The sequence below is a fragment of the Seriola aureovittata genome, chromosome 4, assembly GCF_021018895.1.
Source record: "Seriola aureovittata isolate HTS-2021-v1 ecotype China chromosome 4, ASM2101889v1, whole genome shotgun sequence".
Taxonomy (NCBI): domain Eukaryota; kingdom Metazoa; phylum Chordata; class Actinopteri; order Carangiformes; family Carangidae; genus Seriola; species Seriola aureovittata.
The window spans coordinates 21,348,554-21,368,775 of NC_079367.1; the positions used below are offsets into that span (position 1 = coordinate 21,348,554).

Below are 20,222 nucleotides of genomic sequence, written 5' to 3' on the forward strand. Positions count from 1 at the left end.
AGCAGAACTGAAAGGAGCAATTTCACTCTGCTGCTTCTTGTTTGTTTTCAAAGCTTGATTTGGTAAGACACATCAACGCGTGAAAAAAATGTCGGAATTTCTTCACCCTCACATCCTCTTGAATCCAGATCCAGTCCCTGCATCTCAGTTCAGACGCTCTTCCGTGGCCGCCTCAACCTTATCATCAAAGGTTGAATCTGCCGTTATAATCAGGCTGTTAGCTGGGGTTGATGTGGCGGCTGCTCTGTGCTCTGATAAGCCTGTCGGAGGCCAGTAGTTTGCTTCCTGCTGGTATTACATTCGTCACAGCTCTCTCAAGTCACACCGGGCCCACACATCCACAAATGGAGACGGAAAGGATTGAGTCACTCATGCTTCAAATGCTGACAAGACTATCAGCTCAGCAATAATCAGGTTGCTTTTTATGATTCTGCAAATGAGACCTCAATATTATCCATCATCTTGAAACACGCAGTGGTCATTCATTGATGGGAATCTATGATAATGTACTTGAAACAGGAAAATACAAGTTTGCGACTTGAGTTTAAAGCTCAAACATCAATACACTGGGAGATCACAAAGTTGTTTGGTGTCAGGACTGATTCGTATCCACTGACTCTCCTGCATGCTCGTATCAGCTGCACCCATTACAAGAAAAATGGAGACCAAGTTCTAACAGTGATTAGAGTTTTCTTCTTCTGCATTAGAAAAATATTGTTTACATTTACAGCCTCAAGTTAAAACAGCTTCTTAAAACTCATGGAAACATCTTACAACAGCAGTGTAGGACAGTTGCATGATTGTTTGGCTGCACTGAGCTGTGTGTAATGGACTAGGTCTGCAACTAATTATTATTTTCAATACTATTAATCTGTCAATTATATTTTGAGTAATTGTGTCAGAGAAATTGTGAAAAATGCCAATAACAAGATCCTTTGTAATTCTTTGTAAATTCTTTGTAAATTGAATATCTCTGGGTTTTGTACAATTGGTTTAACAATGATATACAACAAAGAAAACTAGCAAATCCTCACATTTGAATGTCATTCTTTACATTTATAAGCAGCTGTTAATTTCAAGAGGAATTTTCTTGAAAGAAGTGCTCCATGTAAATCAAAGGAAACTTTATTCCTTCTATGTAGTGATGTATTTTGGCCTGTTGAAAAATTTCACATTTTTGCAAATTTAGTTGAGCACTGACTAAAAGATTCACTGGATACACTATTAATTAACTGGAATTAATTAATTAATTATAAGATTACCGGATGATTTTCCAATTTTTCCAATTCTAACTTTTAGAGTTCTTTAAACAAAATAACCTATACATTTATAGTTACATATCTAACCTAAATTATGGGTAAAATATGAGACCTGTAAAACAAAGCATTACCAAATATTTCAGTGCAAGTGGAGCCTATTAGGTTTAAATCAAAATATCAACATACACACCAAATCATTTTTACATAAACATTTTATGACAGGAGAAATAAATACATTCCCATGTTAATATGAGGCCCTGTTCTTCTGACAGAGAATTAAGCAAATTTTTTATACATTTAAGACTCAAAAACACAACAGGACCATACAAATGTTACAATATTTCAAAGAAGAAGCAACAATCTGAAACTCTTAAAAAACAAAGGCTAACAATGTTACAAGATTAGAATTAAATGAGTCACTAACCACAATCTCAATCCCTTCTGTGGTCAAATCAGATGCTCCTAGGCCTTAGTGATGTAGCCCTCTTTGATTAAGAAATCATAGATTTTGCGCGTCTTGTTGACATCGATCTTGATCAGCGCTCGGGCCTGTGCCAGCCGCAGCCCACCCTGCCGTCTGCATTCGTTAAGTAAGGCCTGCTTGTACTCCAGGTAGGCTCCCGGCACCAGCCGCACCACCTGGCATAACTACGACAAAACAAAAAATTTAGGGGGTTAGAAACAGAAACTGGCATTTAAAAAAACATAAACAATGTCTTATTTTAGGCCTCAGTACGCTTCAGACACAGAGCTTATCAGATCAGTGTCTGAAATCCTGGTAGAATTGAATTTAGCAACTTTCACTGACCACAATTGGCCAGATGTGTGAAGGTGTCCGAGACTTTCTTTTTCCATTCATTCATATCAGCTACTTCCATTACTTTTCATGTGCAGCACCATGAATGCCTTTGCAGAGATACTGTCTGTCCCAGCATGCAAGCATTTATTTACCATGTGTACATTTCATTGCTTGACGACTGCAAAGACATACAAAACACACAGTGGGCCAGATTTACTAGGAAAGTAGTGAAGCCAAATGTACTCTGCAGATTCCTCCGACCACCTGATTGACTGTGACAGCTGTTAGTCATATTAGTTTTAGTCATGCTAGCAACACAGCCATAAGGATGGCAATGTCGGTCGGTTTGTCAAATCACCACTTTGATCCAGAGTGAAATATCTTCCCCAGAATACTAATGAATGAATACTAATGACTTTAGTGATCCACTGACGTTTCCTTTAGCGCCACCATGAGATAAAAATTTGAATTTGTCCAATTATTTGTTTTAGGACCATATGCCTGCAAAATCAATGACATGGCGCCAATGTACAGCCTCAAAGAGCTGCTAGCATGGCTACACAAACAAACAAACTTTTGCAAACTGCGTGACCCAGCAGAACATATACTCAGCCCTTGTTAACATGTCTCCACCCTTTATTTGTGTGATCCTCCCTTAAATGTATATGCAAAAAAAAGGAGAGAAACATGCTGTGTCTGTATCATAAATAACTTGCATTTGTCTGAAGATGCATGTGTCACACTAGCCAAGTAAAAACTGGCACAAAAGCTTGAGTTAAGCTGGCCTGGAGTACTTGGACAGAGATCAGAGAGGCAGTGAGATGCAGCCAGCAGGATGCTATGATGGGAGGCGTTTCACCCTGCCTTAAGGTGTGGCCATTCAGAACAGGTATTCAAAACAACTGTCGTTACGTCAGACAGTCTTGATCGTTTGAATTATACTGAGACTTTCTTTTCCTGCGTGACCCTTTCAGCACAGGTAAGAGTTGTACCTCTTTCTCACGCTCGTTGAGCTTCTCTGTCCCCGGCAGTCCAGTCAGGTTGAGAGGAGGGGCGCTCCGCCTACCTGTCGCTGTGGAGCAGAAATTCAACAACAGTCACACAGACATGCAGCAGCATAGTGTTGGTCCTCACTTCAGATAACATTATAGCAGGCTGACAACATGCAGTTAATTCCTTTGCTTGCAAGAGACAGAAGAACAAATATTTACGGTGTGCAAATTGTGTAAATATAGCCGTGTGGGAGTATACATCCCATTTGTGCTCTGGAGGTTAAGGAAAGGCAGCTAATTTGAAAGGAAAAACAGCAAGATAAATATGCATGTAGGGGCCTATTTTCGGGTGTATTTATGGAGGAGCGGCTGCATTAATGTGACTGTGCCTGGGGCCACGCCAAGACGCCAGAGAAGAGGGAGTACAGAGGGAAAGGTGGAGAGAAGCTTCGTACCTGACACTGTGATCGTTGTGACAGCTGGAGTGATGCCAGCATCTCTGTAATGAGAAAGAAAAGTGTTAGCATTTCTACTGCCTTATTTATACACACATACACACATCCCACTTACACACAGCATCTCTGGGCTTTGTTCACTATTCTTACTCCAGATCGTCATCCAAAAAAGATGACTCATTGCATTCAGATTTTATAAGGTAGAATAATTAGAAGAACTTGGATAACACCCATGGTTGGAAAACACAAGAGCAGCGGCACATTAAAAGTACTAAAAATACTGCAGGGACTGAGGTGGAAGTGGGATGCACAGTGATACAAACGTCTGCTCTATTCATCTCAGTACTCCTCGTGCTGAGTGTGACGACAGAGGTCAGCGTCTCCGGAAAGCACGACTTTGCCAGCTCGTCTATTACACATTGGGTAACAAGCAGGAAGTTTGGAGTCTCACATTGCAGCCTGTTTGCTGAGCCACTGCTGGCAAGCTCTGCCATCCTGGATGTACTGCAGCACGTCACACAACATGGTCCTCTTCCTACGCTCGTCTTCACGCATTCGCTTCACCCGCTCATACACCTTGGCACCTGAGAGGGGTTACACATGGAAGTCAACGGAGAAGAGGAAGGATTCAAAAGAAGTCAGGGCTGCAAGTTTTTCATTCGCACATATTTTCCTTGATTAATTGTTTTGTCTATAAGATTTCAGAAAACAGTGGAAACAGCCCAAGACAATCCTTAAATATCTTGTTTTGGCTGACCCACACCTCAAACCCAAAGATGTTCAGTTTACTATCATGTGACAAAGCATCAAATCCTCACATATGAGAAACAGGAAACTTTACATTTTTTATAAATTTTGCTGCAAAAATGACAAACTTATTCAATTATTCAAACTATCAAACTAGTTGCCAATTAATTTTCTGATTTATTGTGGCAGCTCTATTTCAAATGAAGTTCAGTGCTTAAGCTGAGAGTAGTGACTAATAGTGAAAGTGACAGTGATGATGGGCAGTTTTCAGGTGAGACAATGTTTTTAATGAATCAGTGAAGCTTCATTTACTGGAATATCTCATTATGTTTTATTAATTCTGCCAGCAATTCTCTGATATTACTCACTCCAAAAGTAGCTGATAAGCAACTCAATAAAATATTCAGTTGTGCTTTCCTTTGTGTGCCACGCATCAGCAAACTAGCCAAACATTATAATTCCAAAAAATTGGAAGACCTGATACAATGTGCTAGTGCAAATAATAATTAAACACTTTAAAGCCAAACTCAAAATAAAGAGCTCAGCACAGCTCAAGTCTGAATAGAAATACATTTGCTGCTTAGTCATGCAACTCTAAAATGAAGTTTTGTTGAACAGAGGGGTGAAAAGGTCAAACTAGACTCACTGCAGAAGGACTTGATCCCTGCTTTCCTGTACTCCTGCAGCCTGCGGATCTCTCTCCTCAGCTCAAACTCCACTGGAGGGAAAATGAGATGAAGGCAGTCAAAGGCAAATCTGTGCACACTGTTACAACCTCAACTCTCGCTCACAAAACCAAGGTCTCCCTGGTTTCATCACTTCATACAAAATGAATAACACATTTTGTACCACTCAAACAGTTTCATAAGCAGCTCATACAAACTTTGATCCATTTACATGTATTCATACATACACAGTGCGCATGTCGACAAATTTCCACATTCTGGTAGTATGTATATTTGTTTTCATGAGAAGATTGATGACAAGACTGATATCATTCTCATATCTATCCATTTAATATTAACCTATAATCAGCAGCTTAGCATAAAGACTGGAAGACTGGGGGCAGCTCCCATGGCTTTGTCCAGATTAAACAAGTGAGATTTAACATGTTCATACATTAGCTTCAGAGTTTCTGGTAGGCAGATTTTAATACCTTTAAAAAAGAGCCAGTCTAGCCATTTCCCCCGTTTCCAGTCTTTATGCTAAGCTAACTGGTTGCTTGGCATAGCCTTATGTTTCATGAGCAGATATGAGAGTGGTATCAATCTCCTGGTCTAACCCTATGTCTGTACGCGAATGAGCACACTTTCCAATACAAGGTGAGGGCTGATGATAATGATGTCCTATCAGTCACCAGATGTTAATCTAGTACGGGAGTTTTGGGAGCTACGTGTTAGAATGTACTCTCCACCACCATCATCATAACAGCAAATAAAGGAATGTATTTTGTAAAAATTGTGTATTTGGAGAATTTATGTCAAGGAGCTGAAGCTGCTCTGGAGACTCATATAGGAACATCATCTTACTAAGACAATTCATGTTGGCTTCTCTTTTAATATGTCACTAATTTGTAGAAACAAACATACTGGGAATCTCCTGTAAAAAAGAGACAAAGGCAGTCTGGCATTACTTCTGAAAATAACATCCTTTGACCAAACAATCATCGAGCAATGTCAAGGCGAGAACTGGTACAATTAATTTTCTGTGTTTGTGTTGCACAAATTCTCACACCCTGTCCATGTAAACCTGCCATTTGTAAGCAGCCAAATACTAACGTGCATGACTTTCGATGAATTTGTCATGTTCAATTGGTCCAACCACTCTGGCAAATCGTCTCATGACATCGTACAGCTCCTGAACCTCCTTCGGGTAACATCGCTCCAGCACTGACGAAGAGGGAGAGAGAGGAGAGGAGAGTAGGTCACAGATAAAAGAAATATATGAAATAAAAATCCACCTCCAACACTTCTACACATGAGTGATTTGTGATTTTCAAAGCATGTCAGGAGAAGTGCAGTAATTTGGTTTATTTTTGTTTACCTGTTTTCACCACCAGAGAACAGCCATTAACATGTAGCTCTGAATCACCACTAGTGTCCATTATCTAGTGTCTATTATCACAGCCATTCTGTGGCTGCACTGCATTTATGATCTCTTCAGGCTGCTGTCTGTGGAGTACTTGTATCTTGTTGTTTGGTTCATGGTTAATAGTTTTGTTTGTAATGTTTGTTTTGGATTTATAATTCATAAGTAGGAAAATTGGATTTGTATTTTCTTTTTATGTGTATTTCCCCATAACTCTACACAGTACATTATATGGCACTATCAGGGAACACTATAAAGTATATAATGAAGCTTGATTTAGAAAATATTACACAGTATTGCAATTGACTGAAGTGTTTGCGTTTGTGTGTGTGTGTGTGTGTGGTTTGCAGCGTATTATCTATCATCACACCCAGAAATTTAATTCAGACACTCTGAAGAGATTTCAATTCCTTTTCCACTGCACTGCAAAAGTCGTTTCAAATTACCACACATCATTACCATCACAGCAAAACAAATAAGTGTCACCTGTAATAACAATAAATCTTAAACTCACTTGGCTCAGTAGTGCCATTACTGAAGGAGGAACCTCACTTGTAAGCCTGCATTTAACAATGAACTGTATATAAAAGGATTTTTAAAAATCACTTTTAAAATCATCAAATGCCATTACAATGATTATTTAAAAAAACAAAACAAAAAAACTATAAGAAACGGTCACAACAGAGGTCTTTTCTGAGCAGCGCTTGTTATCAGTTGCTCCAACAACAAAGCTGAAACTATGGGGAAAAAACACTGAAATCCAAAAGCTTTTTCCATGGAAATGATTCTAGTTTTGTTTGCCTCTGTTAAATTCACACATCGTGGGTTTCGAGCAACATGCCGACAAAGGACCCTCCGCATGGATGGCTCCAGACTAGCTTGATTCTTTATCATGTTTCCTGGCTGAAAGCCCACTTTCATCCGATTTTATTAACTGCAAGAAATCAAGGATTACTAGTTTGATCATAAGCTGGGACAGAGGCAGTATGTCAACCTTTGGACTGCACAATGGTCGAACAACTCTTTTTTGTATATTCACATGTAGCGCTCATACATATCATATTTGTTTCTATAACAAATTTTTAATTATAAATCTAAAATAAAAGCTTAATCTTATTGTTATCATATTATCGTGTTTCTTTATACTGCTGTACTGACACATCCACCGAAGCAATTCCTTTCTACAAGGAATGTAGCTGCAAAAATGACTCAATGAAATGATTAGGCAATCGAAAGAAAGAAAGTATTTTGATAATCTAATTGGTTTTCCAAATTCCAAATATGTCTTGGTTAAAACTTCTTAGATGTGATGGTTTGATGCTTTTTCTTCGTTATATCTGTTTGTAAACTGAATATCTTTGGATTTTGGACTGTTGCTCAAATAAAACAAGCGATTTGAATACCTTATCTTGAGCTTTAGGAAATTATGATCTGGTGTTTTCACAGATTATTTGCTCATGTTTTATATTTGTCAGACTGTGTTAGTTTAAGATAGCAAAGATAAACTGTTAAATTTCCTTCAGTTTCTTATCGCTCTTATTATCATTGGAACTTAGTTATGTATGAAACGCTTTTCATAATTTTTTAGTTGTGTTGGAACTACGAGTGCGAATTAGATGTCGTGCTAACCCCGGCGTCTGCATTTAAAGTGTGTACCATCATATAAATAAATGAATCAAACATCCTCTAGCTTTAAAGTTAGTTTTGCAATTAAGATTTTTTTTTCCTTCTAATTCAGAGCCTGCTTGAAAAGCAACAGGAAAACTATCAGATCTAGCAACCTTCCTGCATCAAAAAGATAGCCCCCTCAGTGGTCACTCAAACGCTCCGCCAGAGTGTATTGACCACCACTTAACTCGCTCTACAAGCATACACACACTGAAGAGCTTTTTGTGTTTGTCTCAAAGCACCGCCCGTGTTGCTGAGTAACAGACAAGTGTCAAAGCCAGAGAGGAAAGCTGTTGCAAATGTGTGTGTGTGTGTGTGTGTATCAGTGTCAAGGTCCTTCATCAGGCCACTGTGTAGGAGCGTTAATATGCAGCTGCCATCTCAGGCTAAAACACATGAAGTCATGCCCTTAACAAAGCAGTGGACACACAACAGTTTTGGCCACATCTCTTAGGAGACATCAACACTGGCGGGTGGTTTCATACCAACACACAAACACTGACTGCAAACAAAGGCAACAGAAAGAAAACATTGAATCATTTAATGTAACAAGCCCTTGCAGGACTTCAGACGGACTTCTGCCCTAAAACAACAACATTGGTCAATCTGCCTTCAGCAGTTACTGAGACATAATACTGTGAGCCTCCTGGGCTTGAACACTGCCTCCATTATTGCATGTGACACACGCATAAACACAGACACACACACACACACACACACTGTAGAGACACACAATCTTTGACAGTCTCCATGACAACCAGTCTGCAGCTCTACAGCTACTCCGAGTTCCCTTTTGTCTTGAAAGACTGGAGAGATAAGGGGAAGGAGGGAAAAAGGGAGGAGGGCTAACTGGAAACTGTAGGATGCATAAATAAAACATGAGGGGAGTACTCTTCAACTCCCAAACCACAGACAGGTTCGCAGAGCAACACGTGGAGATATAACAATGGGCTGGGTGGTCGAGCGTAGTTTAAATAAAAGAGGGTTTAATTGGACAAACCCATTCATAGCAACCTCTCGCCGTCTGTCTGACTTCTAATGCGAGAGCCCAAGACAAGCAAAGAATTGCATTACTGAGCTCGCTGTAAGCCAACCTGTGACAGGTGGATCAATAAATGAAGCCCCCCACATTTTAGTCTTCATGGCAGAAACACTCATCGCACGGGGATCTATTCACAGTGAAGCAATTATGCCGGGGCACACTCAGCCCCCATTGCCTATTTGCAGCCCCGATCGTAAATACGAGCTCCGTCAGTTGCCTCGAGAGGCCACTGAGGTTAACGGTGGTTATTACACTGGAGTTGTTTGCGTGCATCCATAGAAACCCTGAGCAGCGATTTGGCTGGTAGATATCAGATGCCTCTCTGAGTTGCTATGAATACTGCTGCGGCTGAGCCCATGTGAGTTGGTGGGGGGTGGGGGAGACACTTACTCTGGAATTTCCGAAGGTTGATCAGGCCATGGTCTCGGATAATCCTGAAAGAAATGTAGATTTTGATTTATTACTATGCAAATTAATATTCTGATTACTGTGACTCTGCAAAATTAAACCTGACATTTCTTCATATGAAATCATCTTGGCTGTTACAGTCTATAAAGTCATTATGGCATTTGAACACCCAACACGCACACTCGGTCACTAGTTTATAAGGTAGACTTAGCTAGAACTAAAGCAGTCTAATCCTACCTTCATGACAGTTATGATGTTCCATTTGTGTTGAAACTGATTTTGAGAAGTATTGATTCAACTTTATTATCATTTTGGTTGCTGTAGTTTGCGGTGCTGCTGAATTGTTCTGACAGATTTTTCGCTTAACAACCACGTCTCTCTCTCTCTCATACAGTTGACTCAACACCTCTCTAACACAATTTCAACAAAAACTGGACAATATAACCTTCATGAAGGGAGGATTTATTGCAGGACTGTTGCATTAGACTGCATTTTTTTTTCTAGGTGAACCAAATAAATTGCCAAGTGAGTTTACATATGTCTAACATAGCAGCTATGTGAAATTGGTTAACAACTAGGTTTGAAACTAAAATCTAAATGCTTGAAAGGCCTGTAGTGCCCTTCCTGAAAAGTGAACTCTGTGGGGTCAGGGGTCAAAACTCAGGCTTCCAGGATTCTGACACAGACCAGATCCTCTCCGACAAGCAACAAGTTAACAGAGATCAAATGGGGAGCGTGCAAAGAGAAGCGAACTAGAAGCCACACGTGCCTGCCCAGCCAGACATGCCATTCCACCATGCTCCGGGAGCAAGAACTCGTTAAAGTTGATTTAGTGATGGATGTGTTACAGCGAGGATTGACTGTGTATGTCCAAGAATGACAGCTAACAGGCTGAAGGTGGAGAGGATCTCTAGAGTGCTGGCTGACTAACGCCTTCAAAAACAGAGAAGGGTAGCAAAAAATGACAGTTCTTTATTTTATAGAAAATGAGCAGGACTAAAACTATTTTCACGATCCATTATTCTGACAATTCTTTTCTTCAGTAAATGCTTAGTCTATAAATATCAGAAAATGCTGAAAAATGCTAAAACAAAGTGACTAATTAACACTTATTAAGAGGACTCAATTGCCAATGTATTATTAGGTACACTTAGCTAAAACTAATACAGTGAAATTCAACAGTCATACTATAAATCTTACCTTGAAGGTAATAATGATCAGTTTTTGTTTTAGAGAGTGGTTTGTTCAACTGTAGGGACATGTATAGGGCTATGGTTTGTGGTGCTGTTGTATTCTATTGCATTTTACTGGAGATGTTTCTATTATTTAGTTAACCCTTATATAAATCCAGTGGCCATAATAATAGAAACACCTGTCAGTGTCACAACACATCTCAACAGCAACACACACCACAACTTCAAAAATGGCCACACAATTGAATCATCTCCTCTTTACAACAGTTCCAACAAAAAACTTTATAACTGTTGGATTTAGCATGGGGTACCTAATAAACTGGTGACTAGGTGTATGCTATCACATAAAGAACAAAAAAAAAAAAAAAAAAGCATCAAATCCTCACAGATAAGAAGCTGAACAAGAAAATATTTGGTATTTGTGTTTGCAAAATGACAAGCAATTATCAGAATGGTTGCCATTTATTCTTTCTTTGATCAACTAATTGTTTCAGCTATAAAGTCAAATGTATATTAGAGAGAAATGGCATCCTATAAACCAGTCACCAACGATGAATTTCGAAACTTGAAAATGTGTTTTAATTTAAAGTATTATAGTCAGCCCTCATTTCTTTGTGAAATAACAATGCACTAAATGTGCAACATCCATATCCTATGCCAGAAACTGGGAAAAATGTCAAACAGTTTGGCATGCACAGTGTTCACCTGGGGACAGACACATTTCCCAAAATATTCAAGGTTTGAAAAGAGGTTCACGCAGCTTGTAAGTTGCACCTGAATGACTCCCTGTGGCTCTTAATGAGAGCCAGGAATACGGCTTAAATATGCAATTATAGTCACGCTGCTGACTCTGTAACAATCCCAGTCTCCCAGGACTTGTGTCTTTAAAGCGCTTTTGACAAAATAATAATTAAAGTTTAGATTAGAAGTTATAAATATATTAGCATTATTAGAATTCATTAATGTTAATGGTGTACAGTTAGGGGTTTAAAACTGTTTGCCGTGTACATTTTAATTCAGTATGAAATGCATTTATTCAACCTGACAGCATAAAGTAGTATCAGTGGAAAATGAAGCTCCAAAATGTCAATATAGAGGCTTATATGCCATCTACTGATAGACTAGGGTCATTACATGATGCTGAATAAATACACAAACACAGTATATTGATCATTTAGTGTATTAAAAAAGGACCTACTTTTTCCTCCGCTGTCTCTCCTTTAATCTTGAATGATATATATCAACAACTGAAAGTTTGAGTGCTGAAACAGAACAACATGCACACCACAATTATAGGTGTATTGTAAAGTAAATGCTGTAGTTCACACCATTTTCTTCTATTTGTCAATGAAAAACAATTTTAAAAAAAGTCGATTAAGATTCTACCCACCTCGAAGGATGTCTGAGTCATCATCCACAAAGTCGATGTCTTTCAAATCCCATTCGGCATAATTGTCAAACTCCTAGCAGAGCAGTGAAAAATGATTTTCATAATCTGCTGGTTTGATCTTAGTTCACATAAAACTGATCAATGATCTCAGATATGTGCTTTTATTCAAAAAGTGAGTAGAGGCAAACAATGGGGATGAATCACTCACTGTGAGACAACAACAAGGGCATGAATCACTGTCTCAATAACATTTCATAATGAGCCATCTAGTGGCCGTTTCATTTATTTATTTATTCATGTTCACATGCCGTGTTAGCACACATGATGAAGTACAGGACACCTCACCTCCATGAAGTCTGCTCTGGCAGGCATGTATCCAGCCATGTCTCGAGACAGCACAGAGTCAAATGTGGGCCGAGGGGGATCATCAGTGGCTGTAACATGGAAATGCAAAGTAAAATATGAGCGTACAACATAATTTCTTTGTATTGCTCATGACAACAAGTGCCACCTAAAACCTTCTTCCAAGATTTGTTTTTTATGGGACTTACAGCGGACCTAAGCAATATCAGACATGAGTTTCTGTGTCTGCCTTGACTTTCCCAACTGCTGCGTAAACATGACAGAGAAATGTTTGTCAAGCACTCAAACACTGCGACAGATGGAGACCTGAAGTCAGCTAGGAACTGAGGCAAGTTACTGACTCACCAACTGCTTCTGCCCAACTGTTGGGACAGTGTCTTTCAGGCTTAAAGTGAAATTACACTTCAGTTTGTTTTGTACAAATCACTCATCTGGCTGCTCCCGAGAACTATACTTGATGCTTCTATCATTTTTAATAATGATCTGAATACTGTTTAACATTAGTAGCAGGTAAGGTTCATGGCAGGGAGGCAGCACCACAAAACTAAACCAGCTAATATAAAATGTCTGTTCCTGAGCTTCTAGGAGATGTGAGCACAGAATAAGATGTTTTTGGTGTCCTATTCTTCCTGTAACATTTGCTAAGAAAAAACATGAAGGAGGTATATCATGAGTATTTACGTTTGAAAGGAATAGCGCCCTCGGCAAAGCGAGAGTCCTTTGTTTTCCGCAGGCTGAGCAAGGTGGAGGAGAAGAGTGGGTTATTGATGAAATTCTTCATGTAGTGGCTCTCGCATTCCTCCTTGGTTTTCGTGCGCATCTGATATGCCACATCCTGCCTGAGGAAGAGAAATGGTACATGGTATGTTAGAGTACTACAATAGATGAGAGGGAGATTAACTGAGGTTCATGAACAATAATAATAATAACAATAGTTTATGAATCCACTAGGTTGGAACTGTTGTAAAACACATCAAACAGTACTGTACACTGTGGTGGTTTGTCTCACTCCATTTTTACCATCCAAATAATAACTTGATATCAATAATTGAGAGATAAGAATATAAACGTGATAATGATACATCAGCCATATTAATTTTCTTCACACAACCCATAACACAGATAACTGAATAAACTTCCCATAAAGGTCTTGTTTTTTTAAAAGTGTCACCAAGAAATAAACTGAGCAGGACATTTCACAGATGAAAAATAAACTCTCTGGTGGACAAAGTGCATATCCGTGATACTGTTTCAGAACATATCATTTCTGTACTTCTAATTCTTGTCATTTATCAGCTCATATATAAACAGTAGATTGCGAGAGTTTTAGCACTTTAGATGTTAAGATTGTTATCCATCAGAATACCATCGAGGGATCTGATTGGCCCCAAATTCATTCTGCAGCATGACTACGAGCCAGAGTCGTAACGAACTATCTTCAGCGATAAGAACAGGGAGTCCTGCAACAGATGGTCTGGCCCCAACAGAGCCCTGATCTCAACATCATGAAAGTCTGGGATCACATGAAGAGACAGAAGCACAGCTTAAACCCACAGACGTAGTGTGGCAAGTTCTCCAAGATGGAATTGGAACAACCTACCTGCCAAGTACCTAGAACCAAGAACTGGTGCAGTTTGCAGTTTATTGCAATTTGTAAAAAAACTATTAACGGCATCATTTTCGAAAGCATCATCACTTTACTTTTAGTGTCTAAACTCTTTGCACAGTACTGTACGTCAGTGTCGATACCAGTGTAGACGTCTGGAAAGGCCTTTCACTCAAGGTTTCCGAAATGAAAGTAAGCCAGTTAAATCCTTGAGTCAAAGAACATGGTGTGTCAAAAAAACACTTTAAATTTAAAAAACGACAACAATGAATCTAGAAAGAGGTTTTAAAAAGATTATCAACATCAATTTTTCAGTGCAGGCAAACATAAGAACTGTGGAGTAACAATAGAGTCGTATAACTTAAAGAAAAATTTTTTCACAGGTAAAAACAAACGGATGAACCACTAACCAGTTTCCAAACCCACAGTCCATGACTGCCTCCAACAAAGCCATCTCTTCCTGCGCCGTCCATCCAGGCTCCAGTACGGGGAAGTCTGATGTCTATAAGAGAAGGTGAAAAGTGTGTATACATGTTGAAAGTGTGTGTGTCTGTGTGAAAGAGTTTAATGACATTCAGGTTTATTTTACTTACCATGATTTCATATTTATGATCACTCTGATGCTTCTTGTATTCAAATCCTCTGGTGAAACACTGAAATGAAACAAATGTTTTTATTTCAGTGTTTCATTTGCACTGAGTGGTCAGGGAATAAGTAAGATCTAAGAACATTTGTGTATTTGTCACTTACTAACCTGGAGGCAGAGTAAAAAAGGAGAGGGTCCACATTCTGCACACTTGATGTAAGGCTCAGTAAGGTAAGATGAACAACCTCTGCATGGTGGTTTATCAAAGGGATCATCTGAAATAGACATGTTGATTAAAGTTTACTCACTGAGTGAGGAGTTAACAATAGTAGAAAGAAACTCGGTAACTAAATGCTTTATACTTCTACTCCACTATATTTCAGAGGGAAATATTTCACTTTTTACTCCACTGCATTTATTTTAAAGCAGTTACCTTTAATTCAACAGATTCAGATTATTAATTCAACATACGGTATTATCATCAAATAAGTGGTGATGTATTTTCATAGATTAAAGTCAGAGCATTACACTACATTGAGAATGTTTTTCAGTGAAGAATTTTGCTTACATATGAAGGCATTAGTTATAATCCAATAAAAGAATATTATTCAGAAATGTGCCATTCTGCATTGTGAATACTCACTTTTGGTTCCTTAGGTGGATTTTAATACTTGTATAGTTATATCTTTACTTGAGTAAAATGTTTTGAGTTTTTTTTTTTTGACAAAACTGAAATGAATGCTTTTTAAGACATTTCAAGATCTGCAGATGTCCAATTTTCAATTAGGATCTGAGCATTTCCGTCCATCACTGGGTGTTATAAAGCAAATATGATGATATTATCAAAACATTGTCGTCATTCAGAAAACATACTAATCCAGACAAAACAGCCTAAAGTTACGGCGAGTTTTAAACCAATCATTAACATCAAACAAACGGTAAACTCAAAGCTAGCTGAGCTAACGTAGCTTTAGTTATCTGAGGTTTAGCGGGTATTTCAGCCTTAACCTGAACCTGAAAGTTATTCAGTCATACACTCACAAGATTTCAGAAACATTACATCATTAAATGCGGTTAAATACTTTACTTCGATAACACACAGTTGGCGTGGCTACATGCTAACATTAATGCTAGCAAGGCTAGGTTAGGAAGAAAGGAGTTAATGCGACTAACAACAGGTACACTGAGTAAAGACTTGGGTGTATACTTTAAAACTGCAATGGCTGCATTTATCCGTGTGATGCTGTTAATACTCACTTCCAAAAGATGCGAGCCGGTCCATGTGACGATATTTGTGCAAAGCTAAAACTAAAGTGGATGTTTTGGATCAATCTATTTTTCAAGGCTTGCAAGTAAACCTGATTAGGAAGGCAAAGCTAGTCGAGCCCAAATCGATCGATCGATAGGCTTTCGCTCCAAATTTGCAGTAGGCCTATCATTTTCCACATATTTTCATCATATTTAGGTTTACTATTTACAAATAAGCATGTTTTTACTGCACATGTAAGACAGTCACTGAATAATAAAAAATCATACAGCTCATAATTAGTGTCCCCTACATTCAGAGGCAAATAATATACTTTTTTAACCCCCCTACATAGATTTTATATAAAATACAATCAAGTCAATTTTACTTTAAGTAGCCTATATTTTGATGATAATACTTGAGTAAAATTCTGAATGCATTTACTTTTAACTGTATTTCTTTACTGTGGTATTTCTATTTTTACTTAACAAAATATCAGAGTACTTTTTGTACTTTTACTCAACTGTATTTACAAAGTCTGTGTATTGAGCTTTTGATATTTTTTTCAGTTGATAGAAGGCAGTTTGTTAACAAAACCTTGTTCCCAGTGTGAGGCTCCTTCATTTAAATATTAGGATATGCTCTTTTATCAGTATAAAAAACACTGTGTTCTTGTTAAAACCCTTCTGTGTCTTGACACATTCACAAGAAATAACAAAAATACAAAAATGAATTTAAAAACAATATTTTTATTATGTGAACTTTATCATTTTCAATATACTTCAAGACAAAAAGCGACTGTGGTTATTCGCAATCCTACCACAAGGTGTTGATCTTGCACCATTTTCTCAATGAAAACAATGAACGCCTTGCAAGTCTTTCTTTGTCTTTCTCTCAGCACACACCACCACCTGAACCTTGTACAGTATGTATTAGCCTGAATGATGGAAAGATATGGGACTTCACTACAATATACCCCTGTGCTCTGTAGCTGTTTTCCCCTCCATAAAATCCACCCCAGTACAGTGTGACATCCAGGAGTGCTGGTTGCCCTGCAAATGGCTTATAAACAGCGCAATCTGATGCAATAAATATCTATGATTCCTGATATTTTCCAGGGTCTATGTCCAACTTTGGCCACTGATTCGAATGCAACTGCTACTCAAGGACATCCCTGTGGCTGCACATCGGGGGAGCTGGCAAAACAAATATCTGAAAACCCTGATACATAAAACTGCAACTCTACATGCCTCAAACCCACTAAAATTAAGTGTGACAGTGTTTTTTTGTGAAATGACCCTTTGATTCAGTACAGATGTGACATCAGCAGCATGCATGACATGTGCTGGCACCGGGATAATGGTAATATTAAACAAGGCCTATCACTTTACCTGAGGTGCCACATTTAGTGAAGAATTTTATCCCTCTGACATTCAGATTTCATCCCACTTGATGCCAAAATGTTATAATGTGTGTTTTATAGTGTTTCCTCATTTATTTTATTTGTTGGTTTAGTATGAGCTGTAAACACATAAAGGGGGCATACTGCAGCCACCAAAGTGCACATGGAGTTAAATCATAGTGTTCTCCTTTCCTCTCATTACCCTGGGCTATCTCTATGAGGACGATCCACAGTGACAAGTGCGTTCAGTTGTGGCGTACGGGACCCAGAGTACGCCTCAGACCTCTGGGGATAGAGTCAGTCAGCATGAGAGCCCTGAGCAACGCAGATCCATGAGTAACGACAAAGCGGCCTCCCGACAGACTGTACACAATAAAGGGACAGTTGTACTTTTCCCTCTCAGAGGAATTTCCAGCTTACTGCCAGAACACAGTTTGTTTAACAATCCTGTGAGAGCGTTATGATTTATTTATCTAAAAAGAGGAACTTCTCTGTGTGACAGTTTGCAGTATAAATGGTGTGCAGGTGAAGATGCTATCTTTAAGTCAATTTTTACCCTTACACTCACAGTAACTGCATTTATAATGAAAACTTTTGCTCTTGAGGGAATTTCATTACATGGCAAAAGTATGACATTGGTAAGACATTCACTTTACAATCATATGAAACAGAGAAAAGCAGCAGAGGTCCAAATCTGAGAAGCTGAATTCAGAAAATGTTTGGTGTTTTTGCTTGATGAATGACTCATACCAAAACAGTTGCAGGTGAATTGAATAACTGATTAATCAACAAATCATTTTAGGTATGCATTTATGCATTTATGAGGCTGGCGAAGATGTTGGCTTATGAGGCCTGAATCACTTTCTGCATATCTGGTTCATCCCAAAGGTGTTGGATGGGGTTGAAGTCAGGGCTCTGTGCAGGTCAGGCAAATTCTTCCATACCAAACTCCACAAAGAAAACCATATATATATATATATATATTTTATATATATATATATATATATATATATATATATATATATAGATATATGGAGGTTGCTTTGTGCACCAGCCTTCACCAGCCTGTTGCCACAAAGGCACAAATGTTCTGTTGTCTATTACAATTTCCCTGAACTGGAACTAAGGGGTCTATGTACACAAAAGTATGTGAGGAGGGCTGTCCACATAATTCTTGTAATAGGTGTTTTTATTTATTGATCTTCCCACAGATGGTAATAAATTGACTATGAAGATAGTTTCCTGGTGTGACAACAGTCTAAGATGCATATGTCGCTGGTTCAACGCCATCTGAGGACCTTTGTCACAACCCCTCCTCTGTTGAAGGTAAAAATATCAAAAAATAATCTGAAAACAATTGCTGGGAAGCTGACGTTTGCTGTTGCCCAATTTGTATGAGGACAGTACTGGATCCTCCATATGACTTTAATAAAACACAATTCTCATTGCAAGCCAATTTGAAATGCCAGGGGCAGCATATGTGGGATCATACTGTATAAAATTACATCTTGGCAGTGAATGCAGGCAGAATCCATTATCCACACAGAGACTAACAAAGAAAATAATGTCAGCCTTCCAGAGTGACATGTGTGCTCCTCTATGACAGCCCCTGCTGCATCACTGCCTGTGGGCAGAGAACCTGCTGTCTCTCCAGCCACATGCCACCCCCCACCTACTCACCCCCCCCCCCCATCCCCCTCATCTCTCTCTCTCCATTGCCTGCGCCTTCACACCCAGAGTAAAAGACCTGAAAGACCAGGCGAACCCCCAGCCTGCAGGCCTCACGCTGCTTAAAGACTGAGAGCCTTGGGGTTTCTCTGTAACAGACGTGTGCCAGATTATACACCGGCCAAAATAATGCACCCCCCCACCCCACCCCATTACATCTTTAAAAACTCCCCCTGTTTCAGCCCACTCCTTTTCCTCTTACCAAAGCACTTCCCAGCTGCTGTGATTTGAATATGAGGGCCCCGCTGAAGAAAAGAGGGCATCTGGCACACGCCTTAGAGGCTAAGAAAAAAAAAAAAGTTAAACTGCTCCTGTCATGGAAATGTCCTGAAACAAGATTAAGCCTCTTAGAAGGTAAAATGGACACAAGCCCTTAAATAAGTCCAGTTAAAAGACAAAATGAGGAGACACCTGTGAAACGTCAATATTCAAACCACAGTCAGAGAACGGCTGCTTGGAGTGGACATTCTCACTGAGAGCTTTGCCTTACAAATTGGATTTGTGAGTAAATGACAACATAGAATTTCTTTTGTTTGAAATTATGGACATGTTAGTGCTAATTGTGTAATCACTCTCTAAAGGATGCTTTAAACTCAGATTTATTAAGCTATCTGCCCCCATCTGGCCACTATCTCTTATTAACACACAGCTACTCACAGTGTCCAGTCTGTCTTCCTTCATGCTACTGAACTGAATGAATTCATTACAGATTGAAAGCAACATGTATGTTTGATTTTTTACAGTATCTATCCAAGGATGAAATTTCACTGGGGCTAATCATAATCCTCTATAGTCTTATGAAACAATGGCTGTAATACACACCCTCAGCTCGTGTGCATGTAGTCAAACAAAATAGATGTGACCACAGACAAGTTTACATACAGTCTGTGACTTAATCTTCACAGAGAGCTGGCCATTGCTTGGGGAAAAGCATCACCTGGTTTGAAAGTGACTCAGGACAGAGCTGTGCGTCTTTAAAACGGAGAGTTCATATGTGTTGATGCAACTGATAAGAACAAAGTTTTTTGTCATTGTGTGAGCAGCTGTTAAACTTCATTTTCCTGTTGTACGTGTTTGCTTTCGTCTAGGCTTTGTGTTAAGTGGAGAGTTTTGAGAGGGATTCAAACGGCTTTTGAAACGCAGAAACACACTGCTCATTTATATGCAAGCGCAGGCTGTAAAACATTAAAGAAATTACGATGATTCTGGATGAGGTTTCATATAAATGTCAATAACGATTGAGAAAGACC

The 20,222-nt window shown here is 38.9% G+C and overlaps 1 protein-coding gene across 1 annotated transcript; it reads right to left on the reverse strand.

The window, feature by feature from the left end:
- Nucleotides 1–1,453: 1,453 nt before the first annotated feature.
- Nucleotides 1,454–15,976, reverse strand: tada2a (transcriptional adaptor 2A). The gene is made up of 15 exons (XM_056375217.1): nucleotides 15,854–15,976; nucleotides 14,765–14,871; nucleotides 14,604–14,663; nucleotides 14,421–14,512; nucleotides 13,086–13,243; nucleotides 12,387–12,475; nucleotides 12,042–12,114; nucleotides 11,850–11,913; nucleotides 9,441–9,484; nucleotides 6,031–6,141; nucleotides 4,899–4,970; nucleotides 3,957–4,089; nucleotides 3,506–3,549; nucleotides 3,051–3,130; nucleotides 1,454–1,907 (listed from the first exon to the last, which is right to left on the reverse strand). The coding sequence occupies exons 1-15, from the start codon at nucleotides 15,876–15,878 to the stop codon at nucleotides 1,722–1,724; spliced, it is 1,338 nt and encodes a 445-aa protein (XP_056231192.1). The 5' UTR covers nucleotides 15,879–15,976; the 3' UTR covers nucleotides 1,454–1,721.
- Between the last annotated feature and the right edge of the window lie 4,246 nt (nucleotides 15,977–20,222).

Bases quoted from the DNA above. Each gene is read 5' to 3' on its own strand.
- tada2a (XM_056375217.1), bottom strand. From the start codon at position 15,878: ATGGACCGGCTCGCATCTTTTGGAA. The intron at 4,090-4,898 runs GTGAGTCTAGTT...AACCCCTCTCAG, and splicing joins AGGGATCAAGTCCTTCTGCA to GTGCCAAGGTGTATGAGCGG. The intron at 3,550-3,956 runs GTGAGACTCCAA...TTCTCATTACAG, and splicing joins CTCAGCAAACAGGCTGCAAT to AGATGCTGGCATCACTCCAG.